Source organism: Leuciscus leuciscus (assembly GCF_965113295.1).
Source record: "Leuciscus leuciscus genome assembly, chromosome: 21".
NCBI classification, from domain to species: Eukaryota; Metazoa; Chordata; class Actinopteri; order Cypriniformes; family Leuciscidae; genus Leuciscus; species Leuciscus leuciscus.
Window position 1 is genome coordinate 6,712,695 of NC_138745.1, and position 25,460 is coordinate 6,738,154.

The window sequence follows — 25,460 nt, forward strand, 5'->3', positions numbered from 1 at the left end:
TTTTGGAATCCAAGCTTACGTTGTAATGTTCATGATTCTTTGTTATACTGAGTAATACATGAACTGCGAAGCCGACTTATTTAGTAGAAATGCTTGTTACTTGTAGCGTGAAGCAAGGGCACTCTAATATAACCTATGATCACAAGACTAAAGCCTATAAGCTGCCTTCAAAAAATGAGTGTGTCACTCATCCACTAGTGTTTTTCATCACAGGGGTTTCCAGTGCGCACAGTTCGTGTAGTTTCCTCATTTCACGCCGTCTTCCGTCCAGTGTGTGTGAGCCTGCAGACCTGAGAGGATCCCTACCGAGACAGCACGCGCTCTGACAGACAACACCTTCACGCGCTGGTTTCTCTTCACGTGCAGAACGACGATTAAATGCCACGCTGGAATATCGAATTGTCTTTAGAATCGCGTTTGCGAGTGTTTATGCAAATGCGTACGTGCGAGTCTAATCGTGCATTGGCTTGAATCGCGCGCTCTAAGGTAGGTGTTTATTTATACTATACAAGTTATGTGTCTAAATGAACGTTTGAATGCTTTTTCATTTTCTGTAGGGCACACACACACACACACACACAAAAACAAAGGGTTTCCCCAACCTGGATAGGTACCTGTCTTATCGGATGGATGAGGACAAAGAATGTTTGTCTTAATAGAAATGAGGACTTTCTAATGTTTCACACTCTGTCCGTCGTTATTTATTCGTCTTTATTCGACATTATAGCGTATACATGGACTATGGACTAAATTATATTAACACTTGTTTTTTTTACACACACTCTCTCTCTCTCTCTCTCTCTCTCTCTCTCTCTCTCTCTTTATCCCTCCATATGTCTCCTATTTTCCCCACGGCTTTGTTTATTTGCCCTCATGTTCTCCGCGCGTATTATTTGGAGCATCCTGTGATTATTTTCACTAACACCAGTATTTTCTGTGAGAAATGTAATTCTCCTTTGTTTAATAGTCATATTCTATTATTGCTGTTATCATTGAATAAATATGTTAAGGATATTCAAATATTTCGACAGATTGTGGATTAATTCTCCTGCTGTGAAAATGTTAATATCTATGTCTGTAATTGAGGTCGGTTTCATGACCTACATTTCTAGGTTAAAAGGTTAAAGTGAGATAAAGAAGCATGCATGTTAATGAACGAACCATATGATGAAAACGGTATTTTAACAAAGCAGACGAGGCTCTTTTGTGGGAAAAATAGGACTCAGATGCTGGATTCTGCAGGATGTGATTTGAAGTCAGATGGTGTGTGTGTGTGTGTGTGTGTGTGTGTGTGTGTGTGTGTGTGTGTGTGTGTGTGTGCGTGCGTGCGTTGATGACACCATGTGCTGGAGTGTGAGTTTGCATCTCATCATGCTTTTCCATGCACTCACAGCCGATGTTAAGGAGATTCATAACATAAATCTTGTTTCTCACAAATTTTCTCCGGTTTTAGCCACACCATCTGAACATCAACTCAACACTGGACCCCTTTGCAACCTCAGTCGTCTCTATGGAAACAGAGTACCATCAGGCGTCGTTGGGCTCTCTGGTTTGTACCCAAGACGGGGAGGCCATGAGTTGCCAGACCCCGGGCCCTGTAACATATCAGCCGGAGACCGCCGGAGCGGGATCGGACTCCTTCCCGTGTCTGCGCCCCCTCACGTTCCCCCAGCCGTCCATCGAGGAGGCACGTTGCTCTGGTGAGGTCATCGTTATGGTCAAGGATAAAACACAGAGTGGTAATTCATCATTTCATCAATAATATGTCATTTTGGAAGGGTTTTGTGAAGGAGGGGGGGATAAGAATAATTGATAAGAAAGCATCTGCCTTGCCTCCAGGAAGAACACATTGGGGACTTTCAGGTCCTGCTATGCCAATCACACTACAGTGATTTGCATACAGCAATCAGTATAATGACTTTAAAAATGGCATGTAATTAGGCAAACAACAGAGATGAGTTGAGGGTTTTCAGTGCTCAAAAACGGCAGGTACAAAAAGACAGACTAAAAAGGGGAAAAATTTTAACTACAACGTTTTTTTAGTTTTTTTTATCCCCTTGAAATAAATTTTAGGGACATTTGATTTCTAACCATATACTGTATTATTCTTTCTAAGAAACCATTATAAAAGCATGTGTTAAATTTATTTCAAGGGCTTAAATTTAATGTCTGTGCAAAGATAACAGAGTGTTATAAATATTTTTAATTAGCTTTTATTTGAATAACTTCAGTCTACATTTTCATTTTTCAGCACACAAAAGTAATTTTGTTATATGCTTGTTGGTTTTTATTAGTTTTTAATATTTTATACATATTGTTACGTATGTAAAAATTTTAATGTAGCTGTCACGAGCTGTCAGATAAAGTTGAATTCAAAAATAAAAGTATTTAATCAAACAAACTCAGATCATCCACAGGTGACGTAACAGTGTGTTCTCGCACGAACTCCAAACACAAGTAATAATAACCGACAACTCAGGCAGAGAAATTAGGGATTTAGGGTAGGCTACGTTTACACGACAACGATATGCTTAAAACTGAGAAGTTTTTCCTTGGAGTTTTCCGCGTACAGACGACACTATTGTCAAAACAATCCCCATTCGCACTGATCCGCGAAAACGACTAAAAACGCTGTATTCTGCTGCCAGGCCATTAGATTGCGATGAAACACTATAGACTGAACACGTAATACGCACGTGTACGACGTCATCGTCTTCAGAGATTCGCGTTTTTGTTGTTAACACTGGGACAGTTTTCAAAATGTTGCTTTTTCAGGCACCCAAAACGCCGTTGTCGTATAAACGAATGGCCAAAACGCATAAAAAGTTTTACATTTTTAGTTGAAAACAGTGTCGTGTAAACAGTCCATCAAATATTCACGGATAATGAACTAAAACGACTAGCAGGTGCGATTATTAAGTGAATTACCATAGTAACAACAAAGAACAAAAGAACACAGGAAATTAAGAATTTCAAACCAAAAGTCCATGATAGTGAAACTTAACGAATAAAATACTGAAGGCCCTTGCACACTGAGTCCGAAATTCGCGTCCGAAATTTTCGCACGTTAAAAAATAAATACAACCTCACGTTATGTCAATCACGCTTGTACACTGCCTCCGAAACTTACGTCCGTCATAAAAAAATGTATTCAGGTTCGATTTTCTGCGTTTTTCGCGTCCTTAGCAAGCATTTTGAATGGTGTTTTGAGAATTCAGAGCCACCGAATCACAAAAGCGAAAAAACGCATGCGATAATTTCGGACTCAGTGTGCAAGGGCCTTGAATGTCTCTGACAGTTGGCTTCATCGCTTTTTTATTTCCAATGTGTGAACAGCTTGCAATGAAACTCATGAACAGCAAGTGACGAAAAACTAGACCTTCCTCTACTTCTTGAATGAACACATATAAACTGTTTTTTGTGTGTGTTTTGTTTGAAGGACTCGGGACGTTTTTGCCACACACATGATAATGCAAAAAGAGCCACTCTGTACTGTAATGTTAATGTGTCATGCAAAGAAAAGGGATTAATTCAAACTATCGTCTCACATAGGCAGATCTGCAGTCTCAAATATACTTTATAATCACACTATCTTAACAGTGTAATTTTAATGACCTCATCTGTCGAAAGGATGCCGGTGAACCTTTCCACATCGATATGATCGCCGGTGAACCTTTCCACATCGATATGATCAGACGCTTTCGCAACATTTACATATTGATCTAAACTTCGCTCTCAGCAGCGTGGACGGCGTTGGGATGTTCATTAACATTATATCACTGCAAAGGTATTTCCAACTTCTTTTTACTTCTAAGCAAAGAATGAAAAAGAGCTTCGCCGTGAGTGTATTGGGGCCTTGAGTCACGTTCAGTCTCTTGTACTGTATGTTACGTGGCACCAGTCCAAGAACGAGCGGGAAGTTGCTGACTGCAGTTCACTTATCGGCCACCGGTGTCGCTAATAACAAGGGTTACTGAATTCTATATTCCCTTTAATGTCCCCCATGGTGAAAAATCAAGCTTTAATGTTGTTTATATGTCTATGTGGTGTTTTTAATAAGACAAACCATGTACAAATTCATAAGTCAATACCATTGCTGAGTATTTTCTCCTTAAAACTGCTGTGAACTAAAGACAGTCTCAAAAACACGGTTTGAAATCGCTGGTGTTTCTGACGTCACAAATGACCTTGTAACCAATCACGACAACGCGTGACGTGTGATCGTCCACGAGCGGATCTCTGAGCTGGTGCGAGTGAGTGGAGGCGGGGCTCATTTGCATATTTATAGAACCATGTATATTAAATGAGGCAAGGGTGTAGAGTTACATTCAAGCTATTTTAAAGTCCAACTGAAATCAAAATTGACCCTATTTACTTTGTTAGCGCATATTACTAGTCTTGTGGTGAACAATTAATCCGTGCAAGTTAAAACACAGAAAAAAATTGTTTGCCGTCGTAATATTTAATCAAAGTCTGAAAAGTTACTTCCGGTCTGGAATGGCGTCCCTTCTCTGATGACGTAGGTTTGAGGACTTGGGTTGGGAAACGCTTAACCACTCCCTTCAAATTGTTAGTCTGTAATGAGCGAGAGATGGAGAGGAGGAGCGCTAGAGTAAAACCCTGCCCTCTGTTCAATATTCCGTTTCACTGGGAAATACGTCACAGCACTGAAGAAAAGTCGTTTGCAACTTCCGGTTCACGCGGACTTTAAGGCATGACAAATTTTTCTTCAAGGAAAAAACATTTAAATATGTCCTTTTGGTGATCAAAGATGAGTTTTAAGTGATAAAATGATTGATTAAAGGGGGACTTTTTAATTTCAGTTTTAGTAAATTGTAACTTTAATTCTCATTTGTTTTTCAAGTTTACATTTACAACTATATTCTATTTCTGTTTCTTTTTTAATTAACAAAAAATATTTTTAATACTCTTAGTTAGGGCTGCACAATATATCGAAATTATAGAAATATCGCAAATTAATATATCGTGATATGCATATCGCAACGGCTTGCAATAACTGGGGTCATGAACAAAAGACAAAGAGAAAATCACTCACTGCTCTTGGCTGAATAACTTTTGTAGCTTTAATAAGAATCAGTATATATTTAATTCATACAGTGAAAACTAAGCTGTGTTTTATTTTTACATTTGATTATTCAGTTGTTAAATGAACCTAATGTAGGATAACCTGAAACCCTAAACCCCGTGGTTTACACTGATGTTAAAATAACACTTCTTATGCTACAGTAAAACACTGATGTTCACTTTCTTGTCACAAAAAGAATGTAGGTTATATCATTTTGAATATATTTTAAAGATAATTAAAATCTATTTTACACTAAGCATTATCGTATTGCATATTGAATATCAATATCGTGCAGCCCTACAATAACAACACTGAATCAGATCAATGTCAAATGCAAATGTAGCTGTAAATTCAAGATATACACATCCCTGTTTCAGGTCTAGGAGTTTTTGAGGTGTGTTTTCTTCACATTCAGTGTTTTTAGAGCTGACTAGTTGTTTATTTTTAAATCGAAAACCACTTAATTAGCAACACATTCACAAATACTCAATTCTAAGACAGCTAATAGAGATATCTGACAGCTACCGGTCACGACAGAGGCACTCATACCATAAATAGACAGACCCAGAATAGAATATTATAAACGTTACATAACCAATCAAAAAGAGCAATTACACTACAGGCGGACTTTCTGTCCCCACATTTTAAATCTGCGGCTTTTTGTTTTTTTTAATCATATTTGCTCTAAAGCCTGGTTATTTTCTGATCCTGGTTATACAAAAGAAATATATGATGCATAATTTCAAGATGTAATGAGTAAATAGCTTTTAAAAAAGTGAAAATAAAAGTGAAAATGATTAATTCAGAGCATATTCCCAGAAGCACTGTTAAGAGTGTTATTGTAAATCATTGTAAATAATGCACTGTAAATCTCGGTCTTTGTTGACTAAACACAGAATGATTGAGGCCGAGAGCTGGCCGTGGGCAAGCACAACAACTCCTCTCCACTGTTTTGTTGTTTATTGTGGCTTGGTGATGCTCTGAGTTCGTTTAAGGTTAAGAGCGAGATGGCAAATTATTTATTTCCCTTCCTTTTACAGTCGCTGAGTGTGTCGTAAATACTCTTAATTAAATTAAAGTTGTGCATCCTAATCAAAACTGCCAACGGGGCTTCCTGGCAGGAGGAGCTGAGAGGCATGACACAGATTAGTGAATTAATTGCATTGGTGGCCATTTAATTAAAGTTGCTTTCAAGAGCACAGCATCCTGGGCAACACACATCATCACATTTAGAGGGAAACATGGTGAACAAACAATAATGATAACAGACGGTGCTTAGTAATTATTTGAATATTGAATGTGCATATTATATAAAATGATTGTCCTATTATACACTACCGATTACTGATTATTTTTATAATCAGTTATTATTAGTGCTTTATAACTATTAATAATGGTTTTTATTATTAACAGTTAGTTCATATTTAACTTCTTAGTTCATATCTTCATGGAATCCAAGATACATTTGGTTTCAGAATTCTTAGATGAATAGAAAGTTCAAAAGAACATCATTTATTTGAAGTAGAAATCTTTTGTAACATTATAAATGCATTCACTGTAAAGTATTTTACCAATACTTACTTACCCAAACTATTGAATGGTAGTATATCATGATTTCCACGAAATATTAAGCAGCACAACTGTTTTCGCCATTGATAATAATAAGAAATGTTTCTTGAGCAGCAAATCTGCATATTAGAATGATTTCTGAAGGATCATGTGACACTGAAGACTGGAGTAATGATGCTGAAAATTCAGCTTTGCATCACAGGAATAAATTACATTTTATATTACATTCAAATAGAAATTAGTTATTTTGAATTGTAATAATATTTCACAATATGACTGTTTTACTTTTAATCAAACAAAAGCAGCCTTGGTGAGCATAAGGGACTTATTTCAAAAACATAAACATACCGGTAGTGTATGTATTCTCTAAGATGGATAGATAACATTGCTAAGTCACTAATTAAATGACTACTTTTGTCTCATCATAGGATCAAGTAACAAAGTTTCCAGTTTTATTATTTTTGTCCGCTTACATCCTCTCTTTCTTTTGGCAGGTGATGGGATTTGTTCCCCGAACAATGCTTTCGCATCCAAACCAATTCTCTCCTCTCCTCCTCGCCGGCATCATTCTCTTCCTAATTCTCACCATCCACATGTGGGCCGCACTCGGATGGGCAGCCGCTCCAGCTCCATCGCCTACACAGCGTTCTCCCCGCGGCCCTCCATCTCACGCCACTCTAGCATCGCCACCAACCCCCCGATGGACCGCTCCAAACCCAAAGACTACCTCATCCTCGCGGTCATCGCCTGCTTCTGCCCGGTCTGGCCAATCAACATTGTGGGATTTGTTTACTCCATCATGGTATGTAGAACTTGTAGGGCCTTTTGGTTCATTCTGCAGGATGGCATTTGTGTCCCTCATATACTTAATTCTAGCAATGAATAGCTAACTTTTAATATCTTTTTTTTTCATATTTTAAGCATTTTTAAATAAAAATGTGTTAATATTAACATTTGACCAAACATATATATATATATAAAAAAAAAAAATCCAGGTTAAAGTTTTATTTTTTGTATTTTCTTTATCTTTTTTTGGTCTTTCCCTAGCCAAGTCTCCTTGTTTATTAGTAAATATACACATTTTAATAATAATAAAAAAAACAGTACATGGAGCTGCTAGCAATTTGTCTTTATTCTTACTTAGTTTTCAGTTTATTGTTTTATTACAAAGTAGGGTTACACTATATTTTAAGGTGTCATTGTTACAGTGTAATTATACATTTAAGTACTGAGTAATATTAAGCAACTACATGTACTTACTCTAGGGTTAGGGTAGGATTAGGGTTTGGTTGAGGGTTAGTTGCATGTAATTATGCGTAATTTACTTTTATTACTATAGTAAGTACATGTAACATAAGTAACAAGGACACTGTAAAATAAAGTGTTACCAAAAGTAGTTGTGTTTCAACCTTGTTACCATCATATATTCCATTTTAAAGTTTGAACTATTCCATAAATAAATATGTAATGGCATCAAGTCACTATATTTAATGTTTTGTTACATTTGTCAGTATGGAGAAATCTTAAAGTCAACCATAAAGTTACCATGATTTTGTATAGTAAACAGCTGACAATTGGAGTATTATTGAAGTATTGGATATTTACTGATATATAATTTTGTGAAACTTAAGACTTATAATGTCAATTCAGTTACCATCAACCCTGTTACTTTTCTCGAGGAATAGTTATATTCTAATATATATTCAATTTTAATAATGACATTGACCTTTAAACACATTATATGACCAATAGAAATCTAATCTTACAAAAATGACAGGTAAAGGCATCCGCTTTCATACATTTTCTCCATGCAATAAATATCAAATGGAGATGCAAAATGATTATTTTTCCCTCAGTATACCAGACTGAATTTTTAATTGTGTGATACAATATGTAAGATGAGTCAGACTGTAATGGAACGATGTCATGTTCTGTTAGTCCCGGAACAGTCTGGAGCAGGGGAACGTAGACGGAGCGAGACGTTTGGGTCGCGTGGCGAAGCTGCTGTCTGTGGTCTCGCTGGTGGGAGGAGCGCTCATCATCATAGCATGTGCCGTGAATCTGTCAAGTAAGCGATCTCTAACCTCTTCGTCCATGCCTCTTGGGACTTTCTCCACTTCATAGTCACACACACTCACTCAATATGCTCTTCATGCATTCTATCTCAGAATCCTAACTCTATTCATAGGACATCTAAGTAGGTCAAGAACCAGAGAATCCTTTGTAGCTGGAGATTTTCTTCTCTCTGGTCTTTTGAAGTGTTTAAATACTTCAAATTTGTTCCCAATGGACATATAGCTTTTTTGCTCTAATGTTGGAAAATTTCTACAAAGCTATAGATGATTAGAAGACCCTTTACAGTTAACACAGCTTATTTGTAATCACTTGAATAATGAGCGATATTAGGCTGATAAGGCAGATGTAAAGATGTCACAGTTGCAAACACTGTTAACGTCAATGAAACGGCACTCGACACAACCCATTTACTTCCAATATGTGACGTATTTCAGAGTGAACAGGATTGTCAGTTAAAAAACAGGACAGGACTGGATTTAATCCAATGAGAATTGATTGGATTATATAAAGTGAGTGTTACATATGACATATTACATAAGATAAGTGACGCCAACGAAAAGTATATATGTATTTATTTATTTAAAAATGAATTACAAATTATTTGTTCAATATCAACCCTGTATAGTAAACAACTATAATTGGAATATTATTGAAATATTATTGTTATTGGATATTCACTGAAATATTGTTTTTTAAATCTTGAGCACAAGACTTAATGTCTTGGAGGAATAATAGAGGAATAATTATATACTAATCAACAGTATTTTCAATTTTAATAATTTTGCTTGCGATGGCATTGACACACACACACACACACACACACACACACACACACACACATATATATATATATTTATACATACATACATACATACACTTTATATATATAAATACTGATGTCAAATGCTGATTTAGTTTGGACAAAATTTCCTGCTTAAAATTAAAAAATTAATGTTTCAACATTATGACATGAATTTCTTTGCAAAACTGCATCACCGCTCATTGCAAGGATTGCAAAGAAGACAGAAAGGATGCATTAAATTGATCAAAAGTGACAGTGCAGACATTTATAATGTTTCAAAAGATTTCTGTTTTACATAAAAGAATCAACATTGATTAATAATAATAAATGTTTCTTGAGCAGCAAATCATCATATTAGAATGATTTCTGAAGGATCACGCGACACTGAAGACTGGAGTAATGATGCTGAAAAATCAGCATTGATCACAGGAATAAATTACATTTTAAAATATATTCAAATAGAAAACACTTATTTTAAAATTGCAATAATATTTCACAATTTTTCCTGTGTTTTTGATCAAATAAAATGCTGCCTTGTTGATCCTGAGACTTTCAAAAATATTAAAAGATCTTACCGACCACAAACTTTTGAAGAGTAGCATACAGTTAGTGTAGTGTGCTTTTATGTGTTGTTGTTTTATATTAACATTAATAACATGATTTACCTGTGATTTTCAGTTAATATAAAATCCTGAGAGCGTTGAGCGTGCCATGGATTTCAGCTTCGCATCAGACCACTGACCCGAACTCCACGGCCCATTTGTTTTGCCCCACTGCTGCTGTGACGGCAATCACATCTCAGAGAGCAATCGATTATCAGATGTCTTTGTTCTCTGAAAGAACCCTTGATAATCTGCACAAACATGCCATCCTTCAAACAGACGGAGCCGGATACTTTCACTGAAGTCTCACGCGTAGCTGAGATTAGTTCCTTGGCACTTACTCAGAGGTTGATGGTGCACTTCATGGGTAACAGCTCTCACACCTTAAACATGAAACAATATGGCTCACATTCTGTAAAGACTGGCTGTCCTACTCACACGCTGTTGTACAGGAGAATTGCTGGTAGAGCAAAAGTATTTTTCTTCTCCAGAAGCAGAAAATAAGCCAAATCAATATACAGACGCGGGTTTGTCTGATTATTCCCTTCCAGTATCCAATGAGAATGACACGCCAATTGTTCTGAAGATTTGACTGTGGACGTCCTCGTCGTGAGAAAGCTCACGTATAACTGGAGTCACATCATTATATAAGAGACACACTGATACACTATGTTGGCAACATTTGCTCTGTTTTCAAAACCTCAGAGAACCGTTGAGTAAAGAGGAGAGATATCTTAGTAACAAGAGTTATCTTTATTATATCAATGTCATTTTATACTGTAAATTGGGACTGTAAATTGTTTGAGTTTTACATCATGATACAGTTTATTTCATTATTGTTTAATATTTCGTTTCTCTTTATCAAATGACAATCCAACCTTTTTTTTCTTCTTCTGTTTTTTGTCATTTGACCTGGAAACCTTTGACTGTTCGAGTTCATGACTAGTGTTTAGTCATGCATAGACAAAATGTAGCTAATAACAATGTTTTGGGAAATCCCAAATTAGAATTCGCAACATCCTCACCCCTTTTGATAAAGCAATATGCAAGCATTCACAGGCAAGACGGATTTTCATCACATGGTAAAAGTGTTTCTGGGAGTAATAATCTTTATAAAAACACACTGTATCTGCTGCAAACCTTTGTATTGAACTGTGTTGTTGGGTGATTTACAAACACTGTGTAATCTGAAATATGTGTAGCTAAATGTAGCCGAATCACAACCGAATCTTGCAATATAAACGTTGTGTTAATGACCTTTCCTGTAGATCCAAATGGGACATTTGGCTGGTAATGCAAGCTTGTGGGGCTCTGGAAGCGATTACACTACTGTAGGTTTTGAGTTGTATATAAAAAAAAGAATGTAAGATGATGAGATTTTGACAAGTGGGACGTTGGGTTTGTAACAATGTCGGTCAACATCATCATTTTCTGGTTGTGAATGGATGTATCTTGTGAATTTCTCTTCTGTTTAGATTCAATGGTATTGCATATGCTATACTATAAAATTTGTGACGTGTGAATAATTATATTTATGGTAGGTCCTGTAGGTTTAATCCATGTCTTTCTTTCTTTTTTTATATTTATTTTTAATACAGCTTTTTTTTTTTCCTATAATAACCTTTTGGCATATGGGATTACAGTCTTGTTTGAGTCTGCCCTATAGAAAGATAAAGAGCTGAAATGTATGAAATATTTAGCTTAAACATTGTGCACTTATTTTTGCATGCACCCGTTCTTTCTGAAATATTTTGATAGTCTTGTAAGCAGCACTATTTCCCTCTATGTATCCTCCTTTGGGAAACAGAATAAAGCATTATAAGATGTGAAACAGATGTGAATTTCTTGCCGTTGTCTGACTACTGGATTTTTTTTTTTTTTTTTTGTCCTGAATTGTTAGTGGGACTAAGTGAGTTTGAATCTTCTGTTGCCAGGGAAACCATCTGCCTCTCTTCAGGTGTGTGAGATATGAGAATTAGACTGGACATATTGAAGACAGCATGGAGAAAACAGTGTGAAAATGGAGTTATATATAGGCTAGGTCTTTCGATTTATTTGTGTGCCGTTACTTGGTCACAGAGACGGGAGGGGACACTTTTATTTACAAGTTTTTCAAATAATTTGCTAAGAAATGCTATGTTTGAAATACTAAAGGAACAAACAACAGAAATGATAGATAGATAGAGAGATAGACAGACAGACAGACAGACAGAAAGATAGATAGATAGATAGATAGATAGATAGATAGATAGATAGATAGATAGATAGATAGATAGATAGATAGATAGATAGATAGATAGATAGATAGATAGATAGATAGATAGATAGATAGATACTGAAGACTGAATAAATAAATGTAGAATAAAGAACAAACAAGGTCAGAATAAGAGAGTGAGTGAGAGAAATAAAAGATGGCCATTATCCAGTGAAGCGAACACTGAAGGGGTGGAATGAGAAAGTCTCGAGGGAGGAGGAGTAGTAGGCATCCAGGAGGGAATAGATATTTAATGAGGAACCGCATTCTGCTGTGAACATCTAACGCTGCTTGAATGATGTTTACACTGAACTGGAGGATCAGCGAGCGAAGGATTGAGATCAGTGTGTGAACGACAGCTTCAGTTCATCCTAAGATCCCGAGATCACAGCTGCACTCCTGCTAAACGCTCTGTGTGTGGACTCCCGTCATTCATTATTTATTACAGTGGAAATCCTGGCAGGGAAAAAAAGCTTTCTTAAAGCCTTTTCCCTCCTCTCTGGCAGAATCCTGGGTTAGCTGGATTTTGAAGATGGATTTTGCATTGAATTCACACATGAATAATACCGCTGCAAAGAGTGTGGGGGATTTCTGATAATGAAACCCAAGTCTTTCAACACCCAAATCCCAGATATACCCAGAGCAATATGAGGCCCATGTTGTACTTCTGGAGGGCGAGGTGTGTGTGTGTGTGTGTGTGTGTGTGTGTGTGTGTGTGTGTGTGTGTGTGTGTGTGTGTGTGTGTGTGTGTGTGTGTGTGTGTGTGTGTGTGTGTGTGTGTGTGTGTGTGTGTGTGTGTGTGTGTGTGTGTGTGTGTGTGTGTGTGTGTGTGATAAACAGCTGCATCAGCCTGCTGTGTCATTAGTACAGATTATTGCAGTTGAGTGCAGATGCAGCACTAAAACCCAAACATCATCCCCCGCACAGCAGCAACACTGACCTTGCCAGAACCAACCAACAGCAAAGTAACCAACTTTAAAACATGTCCTCATTAGCCAGCGTCACCAGATTTACTGACACATCTGTTTTGGAAACAAACAGGCATATCTATCAGAGATGAGTGTCAAAAGCATTCGATTTCAAAATGATTCTAAATTGAAGCACATTAAAATAGACCCACCTAAATTACTTTTTGTATTTATTTAATTATTTATTTACACATTTTCAGCAAGTCACAGAGTAAGATCACAGTTATATTGTCCTTTGAATGACCCAATTGCATTCAAATTGTGAATACATAACTTATATAAGCAAACCATTCAAAAGTTTGGGGTCATTGAATTTATTTGAACTAATAGCCTACTTAAATTAAATAATACGTTTTTTCAGCAAGGAAGCACATTGATCAAACATGATAGTACATTTATAATGCAGATTTCAAATAAATGCTGTTCTTTTGAATTTTTTTATTCAGTACAAAATGATCAGTTTTCGTAAAAAAATAGCAGCAAAAAATCAGCTTTGCATCACAGGAACAAATAACATTTAAAATACTTTAAATGAGAAAACAGTTATTTATATGTGTATTTTGATCAAATAATTGCAGCCTTGGTTAGCATTAGAGACTTCATTCAAAAACTGACCCAAACTTTAATAACGGTAGTGTAAACAAAATGGAAATAATAATATTATTATTATTATTATTTGTTGTTTACATTTTGTGCCTTATTTAGTTGCATATAAATATTTTAGACTACGGATTACAATACAGATTGTTTTTATTGTAATACTGCATTTTACAGACATTGAACCGGTATCAATAACCTGTGGACTGAAGATAAAACTGCAAGATATTTGTTGACATCCGTTCCAGAATCAGCGCCATCTGTCTTCACCTCTTCACCCGACGACGACTGCGTTCCGGATATGACGCAGGACGCGCAATATTTGAACTTGTTTTCAATATCACGGAAGTGAAACAGAACCGTTTCTTCACAGATTGATGTTGCTATTCTTCTACACCTAAACAATCATTCTTGTGCGTAAGTAAATACTTTATTTGTTTTATTCAGATTATTTTGTATAACCCTCAGTCTTAAATCAAGCAGAACTTTCGCTATTCGATATACAGTAACTATGCTTTTACTTGCGAGGTTCACGGGTTCATTTTGATTTTGTCATGGTTCATTTTACACATGAAAAAGCTGAGACATCACTCCAGATATGGCAGCGAAGGGGGCAAAGGAGAGTCTCGTGAATAAACTGGGCTTTAAAAGCAACAGCTCGAAGTCAGTGGACACAGAGATCGAGAAACTGAAGAGAGAGAATCAGCAGCTGAAGAAAAGTCTGGAGGACATGAAGAAAGCTGGACGACATCAACACACACATCCAGACTCGGAAAAAGCCAAACTCCTGGAGGTGAACTCATGCCTGCTTTCTACCTGAAATCTGATGGAGCTTTGTTTAAAATGTCAACAACAGTAAAAAAATCAAGATGTCTGTGTCATTCTATAAATGTATATAGAGATGTGTATATGTAGATAGATGTAACATTCTCTACATTTCCTCGTTATGAAGTGAAAGATTATCACCCTGCACATATGATCTGTTTTTAAAACTCAGAGGATTCTGTCGCTGGAGACTCTGACGGAGAGGAACTCTCAGCAGTTGCTGGTGAAGGATCAGGAGGTGTGTGTCCTCAGACAGCAGGTACGCTCCGCTCACGGGGACGTGGTGTGTTCACTGCAGAACCAGCTCGAGGAGAAGCAACAGGAGGCCGAACAGAGAGAGAAACAGTTTCAGGCTCTCGCGAAGGAGACCGAAGACCTGAAAAACAAGTATTGTGTGGTTTCTGAGAGGTGTGACACACTTGAGAAACAAAAGGTAGGGGAGCTGACTTTAGACCCTTCGTATGGCATTAGGGCTTTCTTTAACTTTATTTGAAAAGTGTACTGTTAAGAATTTTGAGCTTGAGAAATGCACAGTTTCTACTTCTGTCATGAACTACTGTCATGGTTAAATAAGATACTAAATCAATTTAAAAATAAAATGAAAGATTAAATGTGTATATATACACACAGTCAGGGTTTGGCAGGGTCCCTATATATATATTTACTATAAAATATATACTATATTTTAGTTTATTTAACCATAGAAACTGTGCATTTCAAGCTCAAAATTCTTAACGATACACTTCAGTACACTTTCCATTCTCTCTTATTAATTTAAGGGATAGTTTACCCAGAAATAAATATTCTGTCATTAATTACTCACCCTCATGTCATTACAACCCCTCCAGTCTCAATCGCTTTATATGATGAACAGATTAGACTAAATTTAGGCTTTTATTCACATATAAACATTGATCAGCGAACATAAACAGAAGCTCAACCGAACCTGCTTGACGTGTGAGAACAAACCTCATTGGTTCTTGCTGAAGCTCAAACGCTCTGCGTAACATGATAATGAGCCTCATTGGTTCATGCTGAAGCTCAAACGTGCTGCGTAACACAAGAATGCATCTCATTGGTTCATGCTGAAGCTCAAACGTGCTGCGTAACACAAGAATGAACCTCATTGGTTCTTGCTGAAGCTCAAACGTGCTGCGTAACAAGAATGAACCTCATTGGTTCTTGCTGAAGCTCAAACGAGCTGTGTAACACAAGAATGCATCTCATTGGTTCTTGCTGAAACTCAAACGTGCTGCGTAACACAAGAATGAACCTCATTGGTTCTTGCTGAAGCTCAAACGTGCTGCGTAACACAAGAATGCATCTCATTGGTTCTTGCTGAAACTCAAACGTGCTGCGTAACACAAGAATGAACCTCATTGGTTCTTGCTGAAGCTCAAACGTGCTGCGTAACACAAGAATGAACCTCATTGGTTCTTGCTGAAACTCAAACGTGCTGCGTAACACAAGAATGAACCTCACTGGTTCTTGCTGAAGCTCAAACGTGCTGCGTAACACAAGAATGAACCTCATTGGTTCTTGCTGAAGCTGAAACGTGCTGTGTAACACGAGAATGAACCTCATTGGTTCTTGCTGAAGCTCAAACGTTCTGCGTAACACAAGAATGAACCTCATTGGTTCTTGCTGAAGCTCAAACGTGCTGCGTAACACAAGAATGCATCTCATTGGTTCTTGCTGAAACTCAAACGTGCTGCGTAACACAAGAATGAACCTCATTGGTTCTTGCTGAAGCTCAAACGTGCTGCGTAACACAAGAATGAACCTCATTGGTTCTTGCTGAAGCTCAAACGTGCTGCGTAACACAAGAATGCATCTCATTGGTTCTTGCTGAAACTCAAACGTGCTGCGTAACACAAGAATGAACCTCATTGGTTCTTGCTGAAGCTCAAACGTGCTGCGTAACACAAGAATGAACCTCATTGGTTCTTGCTGAAACTCAAACGTGCTGCGTAACACAAGAATGAACCTCATTGGTTCTTGCTGAAGCTCAAACGTGCTGCGTAACACAAGAATGAACCTCATTGGTTCTTGCTGAAACTCAAACGTGCTGCGTAACACAAGAATGAACCTCACTGGTTCTTGCTGAAGCTCAAACGTGCTGCGTAACACAAGAATGAACCTCATTGGTTCTTGCTGAAGCTCAAACGTGCTGCGTAACACAAGAATGCATCTCATTGGTTCTTGCTGAAACTCAAACCTGCTGCGTAACACAAGAATGAACCTCATTGGTTCTTGCTGAAACTCAAACGTGCTGCGTAACACAAGAATGAACCTCATTGGTTCTTGCTGAAGCTCAAACGTGCTGCGTAACACAAGAATGAACCTCATTGGTTCTTGCTGAAACTCAAACGTGCTGTGTAACACAAGAATGAACCTCATTGGTTCTTGCTGAAGCTCAAACGTGCTGTGTAACACGAGAATGAACCTCATTGGTTCTTGCTGAAGCTCAAACGTGCTGCGTAACACGAGAATGAACCTCATTGGTTCTTGCTGAAGCTCAAATGTGCTGCGTAACACGAGAATGAACCTCATTGGTTCTTACTGAAGCTCAAACGTGCTGTGTAACACGAGAATGAACCTCATTGGTTCTCGCACGTCAAGCGAACATGCTTGAGTTTCCGTTTACCACAACTGATGTGTGAGTTGATGAATGTTTATATGTGATTAAAATACTAAATTCAGTCTGTTCATCATATAAAGTGATCGAGTCTTTTCGGAAATTTGATCTAAACTGCTCAATTCATATGGATTAGTTTTACGATCTCTTTATGAACTTTTTGAAGCGTCAAAGTGGTAGTTGTGTGTAGCTGTCAATAGAGGGACAGAAATCTCTCAGATTTCATAAAAAATATCTTTATTTGTGTTCCGATGATGAACAAAAGTCAAAACGACGTGAGGGTGAGAAATTAATGACATAATTTTTGGGTGATGTATCTCTTTAAAGGCCTACAGAAATTACCTTTTTTTTAATGTGCATATTTACTATTGGGCTTATTAAAATAAGCACTATTTTTTTGTGGGTGGGTGTGGGTGTTTTTTTTTTTTTTGCTATGTAATTTCCTGTCATTTAGCATCAAGGTATTTCCAGGCACATGAGTGCATGATGAGGTTCATACACTAGATGGCAGCATTTCATCTCAAACAACTATTTTCTTACTCCGAGAAGTCGCCTAACTAGTGCTGATGGAGTGATGTCAGTAGACCACAACTAATTATTGTATTAATGATGAAATAATTAAAAAAGTAATATTTGAATCTAAATTGTTTTATTGAGACGATATCATTGGTCGACTCAATCCCAGTCTTCTGTCAAGAAGAGTTCAGACTTCTTGGATTCAGTTCAGAGTTCAGGAAAATCATGTGCTACCAACACTAGACTAGGGTTAAGGGGTTTGTGTAGGAAATCAGCACAGTGATTCTCAAGACCAATGAAATCTTTAGAATTTGCTCATAACTGGTTAGGGAGGGGTAAATATATTTGCATAAAATTCAATAATTCCATCAAGAATCTTTAATTCCTCTTATGAATCAAACTCTTATGAATCACTCAGAGCTTTGTGAAAGCACACAAATTCCTCTCGTTTATTTGAATAAATAAACACTGGAATTTTTAAATGTAAATATTCTCAAATAAACACTCTTACTGGAATTAAATTAAAGGCAGTGGGCCTTAGATCTGCCATGTAACTCCCAGTGTAACCTTTTTATTATTAAATCATGCTAACAATTCATCCTTTTCAGAGATTGTCAGCCTGTCGGTTGAAGGTCCTGTTCTGATTGGTTTGACAGGTCTCAGCAGGGCATCGGTCAAAAAGGTGCTCTGTTTGCACTGTACAAGATTGGTGTTTTAGCTTATAAGGGTGTAAATCTGACATGTCATCACCATACGGTCGGACATTGATTCTCTTAGCCAGCGTTATGATATTTGCTGATGCCTCCAAACATACTGCGATACAGTTATTTTGATTAGATTCAGAGGCCTGCGATCGATATATGGATATTACAGTATTATGTGCTTATTTTTCACAATCAGTTTATATTTTTATTAGCTCACAAATGCAACCAAAATATAACAGGAACATTTAACTGATCTCTATGAAAATTGCGAATCCTGTATCTCAACTGGAACATCCACAACAGCAAAAATATGAAAAGTAATAAAATGTTGCACATGACCTCATCAAACAGCTCAGTGCCAATTTGACCTCTTTTTAATACATTGAGATCTTTTTGCACATTGCATCAATACATCATATTATTTGTCAGTCATTTAATGTGTGCATTGTTCCAAATTGATGTCATTGGTTAAAGATTGGGCTAGTAACAGTAACCCATAAATTGGTGGTTCAAACCCAAGAAAAGGTTATTAGTTAAGTAATTTATGTAAGATGTGAAACGTTTCATCTTTTTTATAATTTATAAGATGCACTTTTCTTCTTTGCGATTTCAATTTGAATCATCCTAACACATTTATCTAGTGTTTATTTTACTTGTTATACTTGTCATCATCATAATTCCTGCGATGATTTCAGATGACACAAACACTGAATCAACATGCACCAATGCTATATTTTCTAAATGTCATAATCATTTGTTAACAAACAAGTATTCATTACTTCAATGAGCTCATTGTTTCTGCATTAAATTATTACATAGTTTAAATGAATAAATTTGTAGCTAACTGTGACTTTGTATATGTACATACAATGTACATGTACATTTCTAAAATACTTAACTTAGACAGTTACCTCCGATAATTGTAATTTTGGACTCATGCACTTTCTGTAAAGCTGCTTTGAAATGATGTGTATTGTGAAAAGCGCTATACAAATAAATGTGAATTGAATATTTTGTGTTTTTATTCCCGACAGGTTTCATCTGGTGAGCTGGCGACAGTGCAGGAGCAGTTGCGAGATGTGAGTTCACAACCCAAGAGTTCAGATGAGGCGTTCCTGCTGCTTTCTGCTTGACTCATCTGTTCATCACCTCTCTCTGTTTTTGAGTACAGGCTCTGGAGAAGAACCATAACTGGCTTGTTTACGACCAGCAGCGGGAGGCTTATGTTCAGGGCGTCTTAGCCAAGACCAAGGAGTTTGAGACGCAGTTAAATGAAGCAAATAAAGCACTCCAGCAAAAGCACAAAGAAGCCAGTTCAGATGGTCAAAATTCTTTAAAGACACTCAAAGTGGACAGAATCAAATTGTGGATCTATATAACCCAGTATCATCATTGGTTCTCTCTTCTTGCCCCACAGGCCAGTCTGCGCAGGAGGCTCAGCGTGAGCTGGAGGCCGAACGGGCCCGTGTGAGCCGCTTCCAGGCAGAAATGAAGGATCTGAGAGGGAGGTATGAGGAGAAGAGGAGGGAAGCGGCTCAGGCCCGGGACCAGCTCCTGGAGGAGAGGAGAAGAGACCGAGAGATTCTGCAGGAGGAGAGGAGGTGTTCATCTGAGCGAACTGCTCGACTGCACGCTGAGCTGGAGGACGAGAGGAAGAGGGTGGCCGAACTACTCATGCAGGTACACATGCAGAATATGAACTTCATTTTGGGTGTTAGATCATTATTGACTTTTTAATTGCCCGTATTTGGAGAGCAGGGGGGTCAAAGGTCCTTCTCATGCCAATATTCATAATGCCGTTTTAGTTGGCAAGTACATAAATTGAAATTTTGTCAATCATGTACATATAATTTAAAATATATTTTATTTTAATAATAACAGAATGCAATGGACTCGTTTAGCCTCAGTGGCCAGCCTGGCTGCCACAATTTGAATATTAAAACTTAAAGAACAGGACAAAGCAATATGGAGCTTATTGGGGGTCATTGATGTTATCATTTTATATAGTAATATGTTATGTTTACTAGACCTGCAATCATGAATTTTGTGCTGATGATAAATTGTCATACAGACAATCCCGATTAATGATTTACTGTAATTCTGTGTAGTTTTGTTTGTCGCAGGCTGATTAAACCCACAAACCTTTATTTCTATGTGTACTTTGCAACAGTGTTTTTTGTTGTTTGGGAAAAATGTGATTGAAATAGAAAAAACTGCACTATTATCTCAAATAATTGTGATTAGATTGAAAATCCACGATCAGTTGATTAATCAATAATTGCGACAGGCCTAATGTTTTCTATAATTAATTAATAATACATATAATTTGCTGATTCATAATATGAGTTGCGATCTATAGTTTTTAGAAATGCCAAAGACTTGTAAGCAACTAGCACAGTTTGCTATGGGAGAAAACTAAACCAGAAACTCATTTTTGTGTAAGTACTTCTCACACCACCAGTCTAAAGTTTATAGAGCATTAGTGGAAGCTAGTTTTGATTTGATGCAGTTAATGGCTGATGCCGATCTCAAAATGGTCAAATATGAACAGATTGATCAGTCCAGGCTAGAACTGGATTAAAATATTGATTTTCTTATTTTTATGTAACTATCAATTTTAAATCCCAAGAAACGATTTTGAACAATTAAACATTTGCAGCGCCTCTTATCCAATACATCGCATTAAGCTTTGAGCGTTGCTACTTCTAATATGAAACAAAGTCTCAGCTTTTAAATTGTCAATTTTATAATGAAATTCAAACAATAAATACCATTTTGGTGCTCTTTAATGTGGCGTGACAGATTGATGTAGCGTCTCATTTTAAGCGAAGCGGCGGCGCGTGGAAATAAACATGAATAAACATCAGAAGGTATGTTGAAAACTTTCCGAAATGTCTCATGTAATCGCTTAATCAGTGTTTCAAGCACAGAAAAATGTTGATAAAACTGCTTGTAAACAATGTCACGTAACGTTACATTTACCTCTGAAAAGCCATTCATCTCATAGCTCGCTCGCTGGCAAGAAAAATGAATACTTCAATGAGTCGATTTTGAATTGAATCAAATTGCAAGTTTTTAAATCGAAATTGAATCGAATCGTGAAAGTTGTGTCGATGCCCGGCTCCATGCTGCATTTCCCAAATACTGTCCATTTTGGCTTCCAGTGCTTTTGAGAAACGCATCCTTGGTTGATATATTGGTATATATCTACTCATTTCATTTGACAGACATATTAACTGTATTTGCTAGACAAAATGAGCAATTCTTTTTTCTGTTTTGAAAGGTGAACCAATTGCAGAAATCCCTGATGAATCAGCAGGAGCAGCAGAAAATAATCACTGTATTGGAACAACAGGTATTCTGATCAACACTAGCTTTCACTGTTTCATTCCTGGGTCAATGACATGATAATCTTTTTTTTTTATTTATTTTTTTTTTTTTTTTATCTTGCTCATGTTTTTGACTTGTAATATGTATTTTGAGTGTATATGCCCCAGGGCTCCAGACTAACTTTTTTCTCCTCCATCCTGGAACCGTCCTGAAAAACGATTTGAACCGTCCTAAAGTGAATGTCAACCGTCCCAAAATAAACATGTTGTTTCTGTACTTTGTTATTATCATCTATAGTTTTTAGTTACATAATAAAAACACCATTAAAATGTTTATGATATATATTATTATATTTATTTAGCTCCATTCAAAGTAGTTATCTGTAAACAGGTAAAAAACAGATTTAATAAAAAATAACAGGAGTTAAATGCTTTTTTGTATTCATGCAGAACAAATCTTCTTTTTTTTTTTTTTTACATATACGAAAAATAAGATAAAAATACATACAGCTCAAAACGTTTTTGAGTTGGTTGGATTAAAAAATAACAAATAAATACTGGTGACTACATATCTCAAAAATATCATCATTCTTTATTCTTTCAAGCAGCAGACATATTTATTTGTATGAATTAAATATAATGAATCCTTATTAAAGCTATTAACGAGCAGTGAATGCTTTTCTCTTTTTCTTTTGTTGCTTGATCAATATTAAGGACACAGACCGCATTAGGTTTATTACCCACTGTCACTTTAAGACATCGGATCATGTCCAATGACATGCGGATCCAACTCACTGATGCACATCCGATACACTCACAACTGTTTAAGACATAACCGACATAGTTTACGTGAATACTCTCCAAAACGGACATTTCGACATAATGTTGTGTGTGTATTTGCCCACTCAGACACGAAAGAGAGCTCAATTCAGTACTCGCGCGCTGCATAGGTGTCTATGTGCATGGCTGCACGCTTCGGGTCGGGTGTATGCGCACAGAAAACCGTACCGAATAGAGCTCTTTTTTTGCGTCGTCACTCTTATTCAGATCTATATAACGTTATCTGCTCTACTCATTCTCCCAGACGTTTAAGTTTTTTAACGTTTTATGAGACATGCAGGATTCAGCGCATGTCAGCCCGTGTGCCGCTGGGTAGATCAGCACGTTACAGTACAAATGTGCGCATCAAACGCAGGACATCAGTTCTGACTGGATCGCTTCCCAAATCGTCACTATCTAACATTTTTGTCTAGTTTTTATTCGTTGACGAAAATGTCAATAGATTTTCGTCATGGTTTTTGTCATTCAAAACTAGTTTTATTTAGTTATCGTCTCGTTTTTGTCTGTGAAAATAAGCCATGTGATAGATGTACCGCGAAACAAGTCTCCGGGTGAGTAGCCGGCCAGTGATAGTAACTATAGTAACAGCATGAGAAGACGCTCTCCGTTGTAGTCAGCGCTTGGTCGGTTAATTTTGGCATTTTCTAAGTAAGTTACCCTAATAGGCTAGTAATAAATGAACACGCATACAAAAATGTCTTTCGTCCTGTAGGCGTCCTGGAGAATATTTCTGTTCGTCCTAAACACATTTTCTGGACGCCGTTAGTCTCGAGCCCTGATATGCCCCCTACTGCTGATTTGTGCTGCTCGGACTGATCTACTTTAAACAGCGTTTCTCACAAATCGCTTACTACGGTTACACCACATGACATATTTTTAAACCAAGCCAAGATGAATTTCTAAGACATGCACTTTGCACATGCGCATTTTTTTTATTTTATTTTTTTATCACCCTTATTTGTCATTGACCATCCTACAGATCCAGTTGTCGGCCAAAGAATCTGAAAATGAAAAAGTAGACCGTCAAACGTCACAGCACCAACTGCACAAAGTTTTGAAAGAGCTGCGGAAGGCCAGAGACCAGATCACACGCCTGGAGTCGTCCGTAAGTTCTGAGATGCTCCTTGATGCGTCCCGACATGATCATTGACATTTTTTATCAATGTAATTGTATAATAATATGCTTGTATTGACCTTGTGTCTCAGAAACAGCAGAGAGAGGCTCGTTTCTCTGAGCCCAGCTCATTTAACAGGATGGATATTGAAAGACTGACTATTCAAGATCGAATCACGTCTCCATCTAAAGTCCATAACATGCTAGACGAGAGTATGCTGGAGTGTCCGAACTGTGGCGCTTCTTACCCCACCAGCCAGCACAGAGAGCTGCTCGCACACCTCGACTACTGCTTCAGATAAAACTTCATTATTTACAGTGATTTATTGTAGTCACCATTCTAAAGAAATGTTTCAGTATTTTATATTTACTTGTTTCATCATATATATATTTTTTAAATAGTCACGGTTTTAAATTCTTGAATTTGAAAAGTTTGAAGGGACTTTTCTTTTATTCATAAAAGTATCTGTTTACATGGGGCATATTTAAAGATATTTTAATTTATAAGTTTAAATGTATGTTATTTTCTTAGTTTGCTTTTGGTGACCAGGTTTCTCTTTTATATGTAGTTGTTCCCAAAAAAGCGGGAACATAGTCCTTTCACTGAACTGTCAACTCTACTTGAATAAAAGGAAAAAGACAGAAAAAAACCCTGTGTTTGTCTTGTATCCTCATGGCACCTCTGAAGTGTTACTTGTCTAGAAACGACTCCAATCCATCAGTCCTGACTTTGCAAACCAAATCTGTCTTGAATTAGACTGCATGTGTAAATCCTGCATTAAACTATTTAAAGGTTGGATTAGGTGAAGGCACAGTAGCCAGAGGAGAACGAGTTAATTAACTCTTCGATTCCAGGAAGTGTCATGCATTATTTCATTGCCAGTTAAGCAATATATTTGAGTAAGGATAAATGGCAACAACAATAAATACATTTATATGAGAGAGCGAGAGAAAGCATATACTCAGGACATTGTTTGTGTCTAATCTAGATTGAATCAATAGATCCCTGGTCATCTGTGAAAGCATAAGACATTACTGGCTAGTGGTTTTCCAAAGTTACAAGCCACTGTAATTTCCCGACAACATAATTGAAATTGCAGTTTAAAAAAAAAAGTATGGGAACCCAATACACAATATTCGGTGCACGAGAATGAGATGAGATGATATTTTAACACTATTTTTAATAGTCTTTTATTTGTCTGAAATTCACAACATGCAAAACGATGCAGGTGTGTTTTGAAATGGTAGACTATAGCTAATATAGGGCTGTGTCACTAACCATTATTTTGGTAATCAAGTAATCAGTCGATTATTTTGACAATTAATTGAGTAATCGAATAATCTTTTTTGTGGTAATAAAAACAGACCTAAGTAAATAATAGCCTTTAAAATGACTTACAATACACAAAAAATAACAAGGCAATAATTTGCTCAATAAAGTTTGTTAAACTTTACATCACAATTCAAATACGTGTTTAATATTGGTCGATCAACATTTAATATTTGGCCACTGTAGAAATACTACAGGTACTTTCATTTC

General features: G+C 36.9%; 2 protein-coding genes across 4 annotated transcripts; both read left to right on the forward strand.

The window, feature by feature from the left end:
• Window positions 1-251: 251 nt before the first annotated feature.
• prrt2 (proline-rich transmembrane protein 2) lies at window positions 252-11,966 on the forward strand. 2 transcript variants are annotated; one of them, XM_082151568.1, is made up of 5 exons: window positions 252-486; window positions 1,454-1,739; window positions 7,150-7,457; window positions 8,594-8,723; window positions 10,212-11,966. In XM_082151568.1, exons 2-5 carry the CDS (start codon window positions 1,511-1,513, stop codon window positions 10,226-10,228), a joined length of 684 nt encoding a protein of 227 aa, XP_082007694.1. In that variant the 5' UTR covers window positions 252-486; window positions 1,454-1,510; the 3' UTR covers window positions 10,229-11,966. The 2 variants fall into 2 exon arrangements, with proteins under 2 accessions (XP_082007694.1, XP_082007695.1); XM_082151569.1 differs by having other exon boundaries at window positions 1,454-1,700.
• Window positions 11,967-14,224: 2,258 nt separating this feature from the next.
• Window positions 14,225-24,975, forward strand: cep55l (centrosomal protein 55 like). Of its 2 annotated transcripts, none has more exons than XM_082151540.1 (9): window positions 14,225-14,371; window positions 14,534-14,747; window positions 14,952-15,212; window positions 19,672-19,716; window positions 19,809-19,959; window positions 20,055-20,317; window positions 21,921-21,992; window positions 23,786-23,911; window positions 24,013-24,973. In XM_082151540.1, exons 2-9 carry the CDS (start codon window positions 14,553-14,555, stop codon window positions 24,220-24,222), a joined length of 1,323 nt encoding a protein of 440 aa, XP_082007666.1. In that variant the 5' UTR covers window positions 14,225-14,371; window positions 14,534-14,552; the 3' UTR covers window positions 24,223-24,973. The 2 variants fall into 2 exon arrangements, with proteins under 2 accessions (XP_082007666.1, XP_082007667.1); XM_082151541.1 differs by having other exon boundaries at window positions 14,257-14,367; window positions 24,013-24,975.
• The last annotated feature ends 485 nt before the right edge of the window (window positions 24,976-25,460 follow it).

What these genes read in the sequence shown, in the direction of transcription:
- prrt2 (XM_082151568.1), top strand. Translation starts at nt 1,511, where the DNA reads ATGGAAACAGAGTACCATCAGGCGTCGTTGGGCTCTCTGGTTTGTACC. An exon ending in CAAGGATAAAACACAGAGTG is followed by an intron (nt 1,740 to 7,149) that starts GTAATTCATCAT and finishes TTCTTTTGGCAG; the next exon opens with GTGATGGGATTTGTTCCCCG. An exon ending in GATTTGTTTACTCCATCATG is followed by an intron (nt 7,458 to 8,593) that starts GTATGTAGAACT and finishes ATGTTCTGTTAG; the next exon opens with TCCCGGAACAGTCTGGAGCA.
- cep55l (XM_082151540.1), top strand. Translation starts at nt 14,553, where the DNA reads ATGGCAGCGAAGGGGGCAAAGGAGAGTCTCGTGAATAAACTGGGCTTT. An exon ending in ACACACTTGAGAAACAAAAG is followed by an intron (nt 15,213 to 19,671) that starts GTAGGGGAGCTG and finishes TATTCCCGACAG; the next exon opens with GTTTCATCTGGTGAGCTGGC. An exon ending in TGCAGGAGCAGTTGCGAGAT is followed by an intron (nt 19,717 to 19,808) that starts GTGAGTTCACAA and finishes TTTTGAGTACAG; the next exon opens with GCTCTGGAGAAGAACCATAA.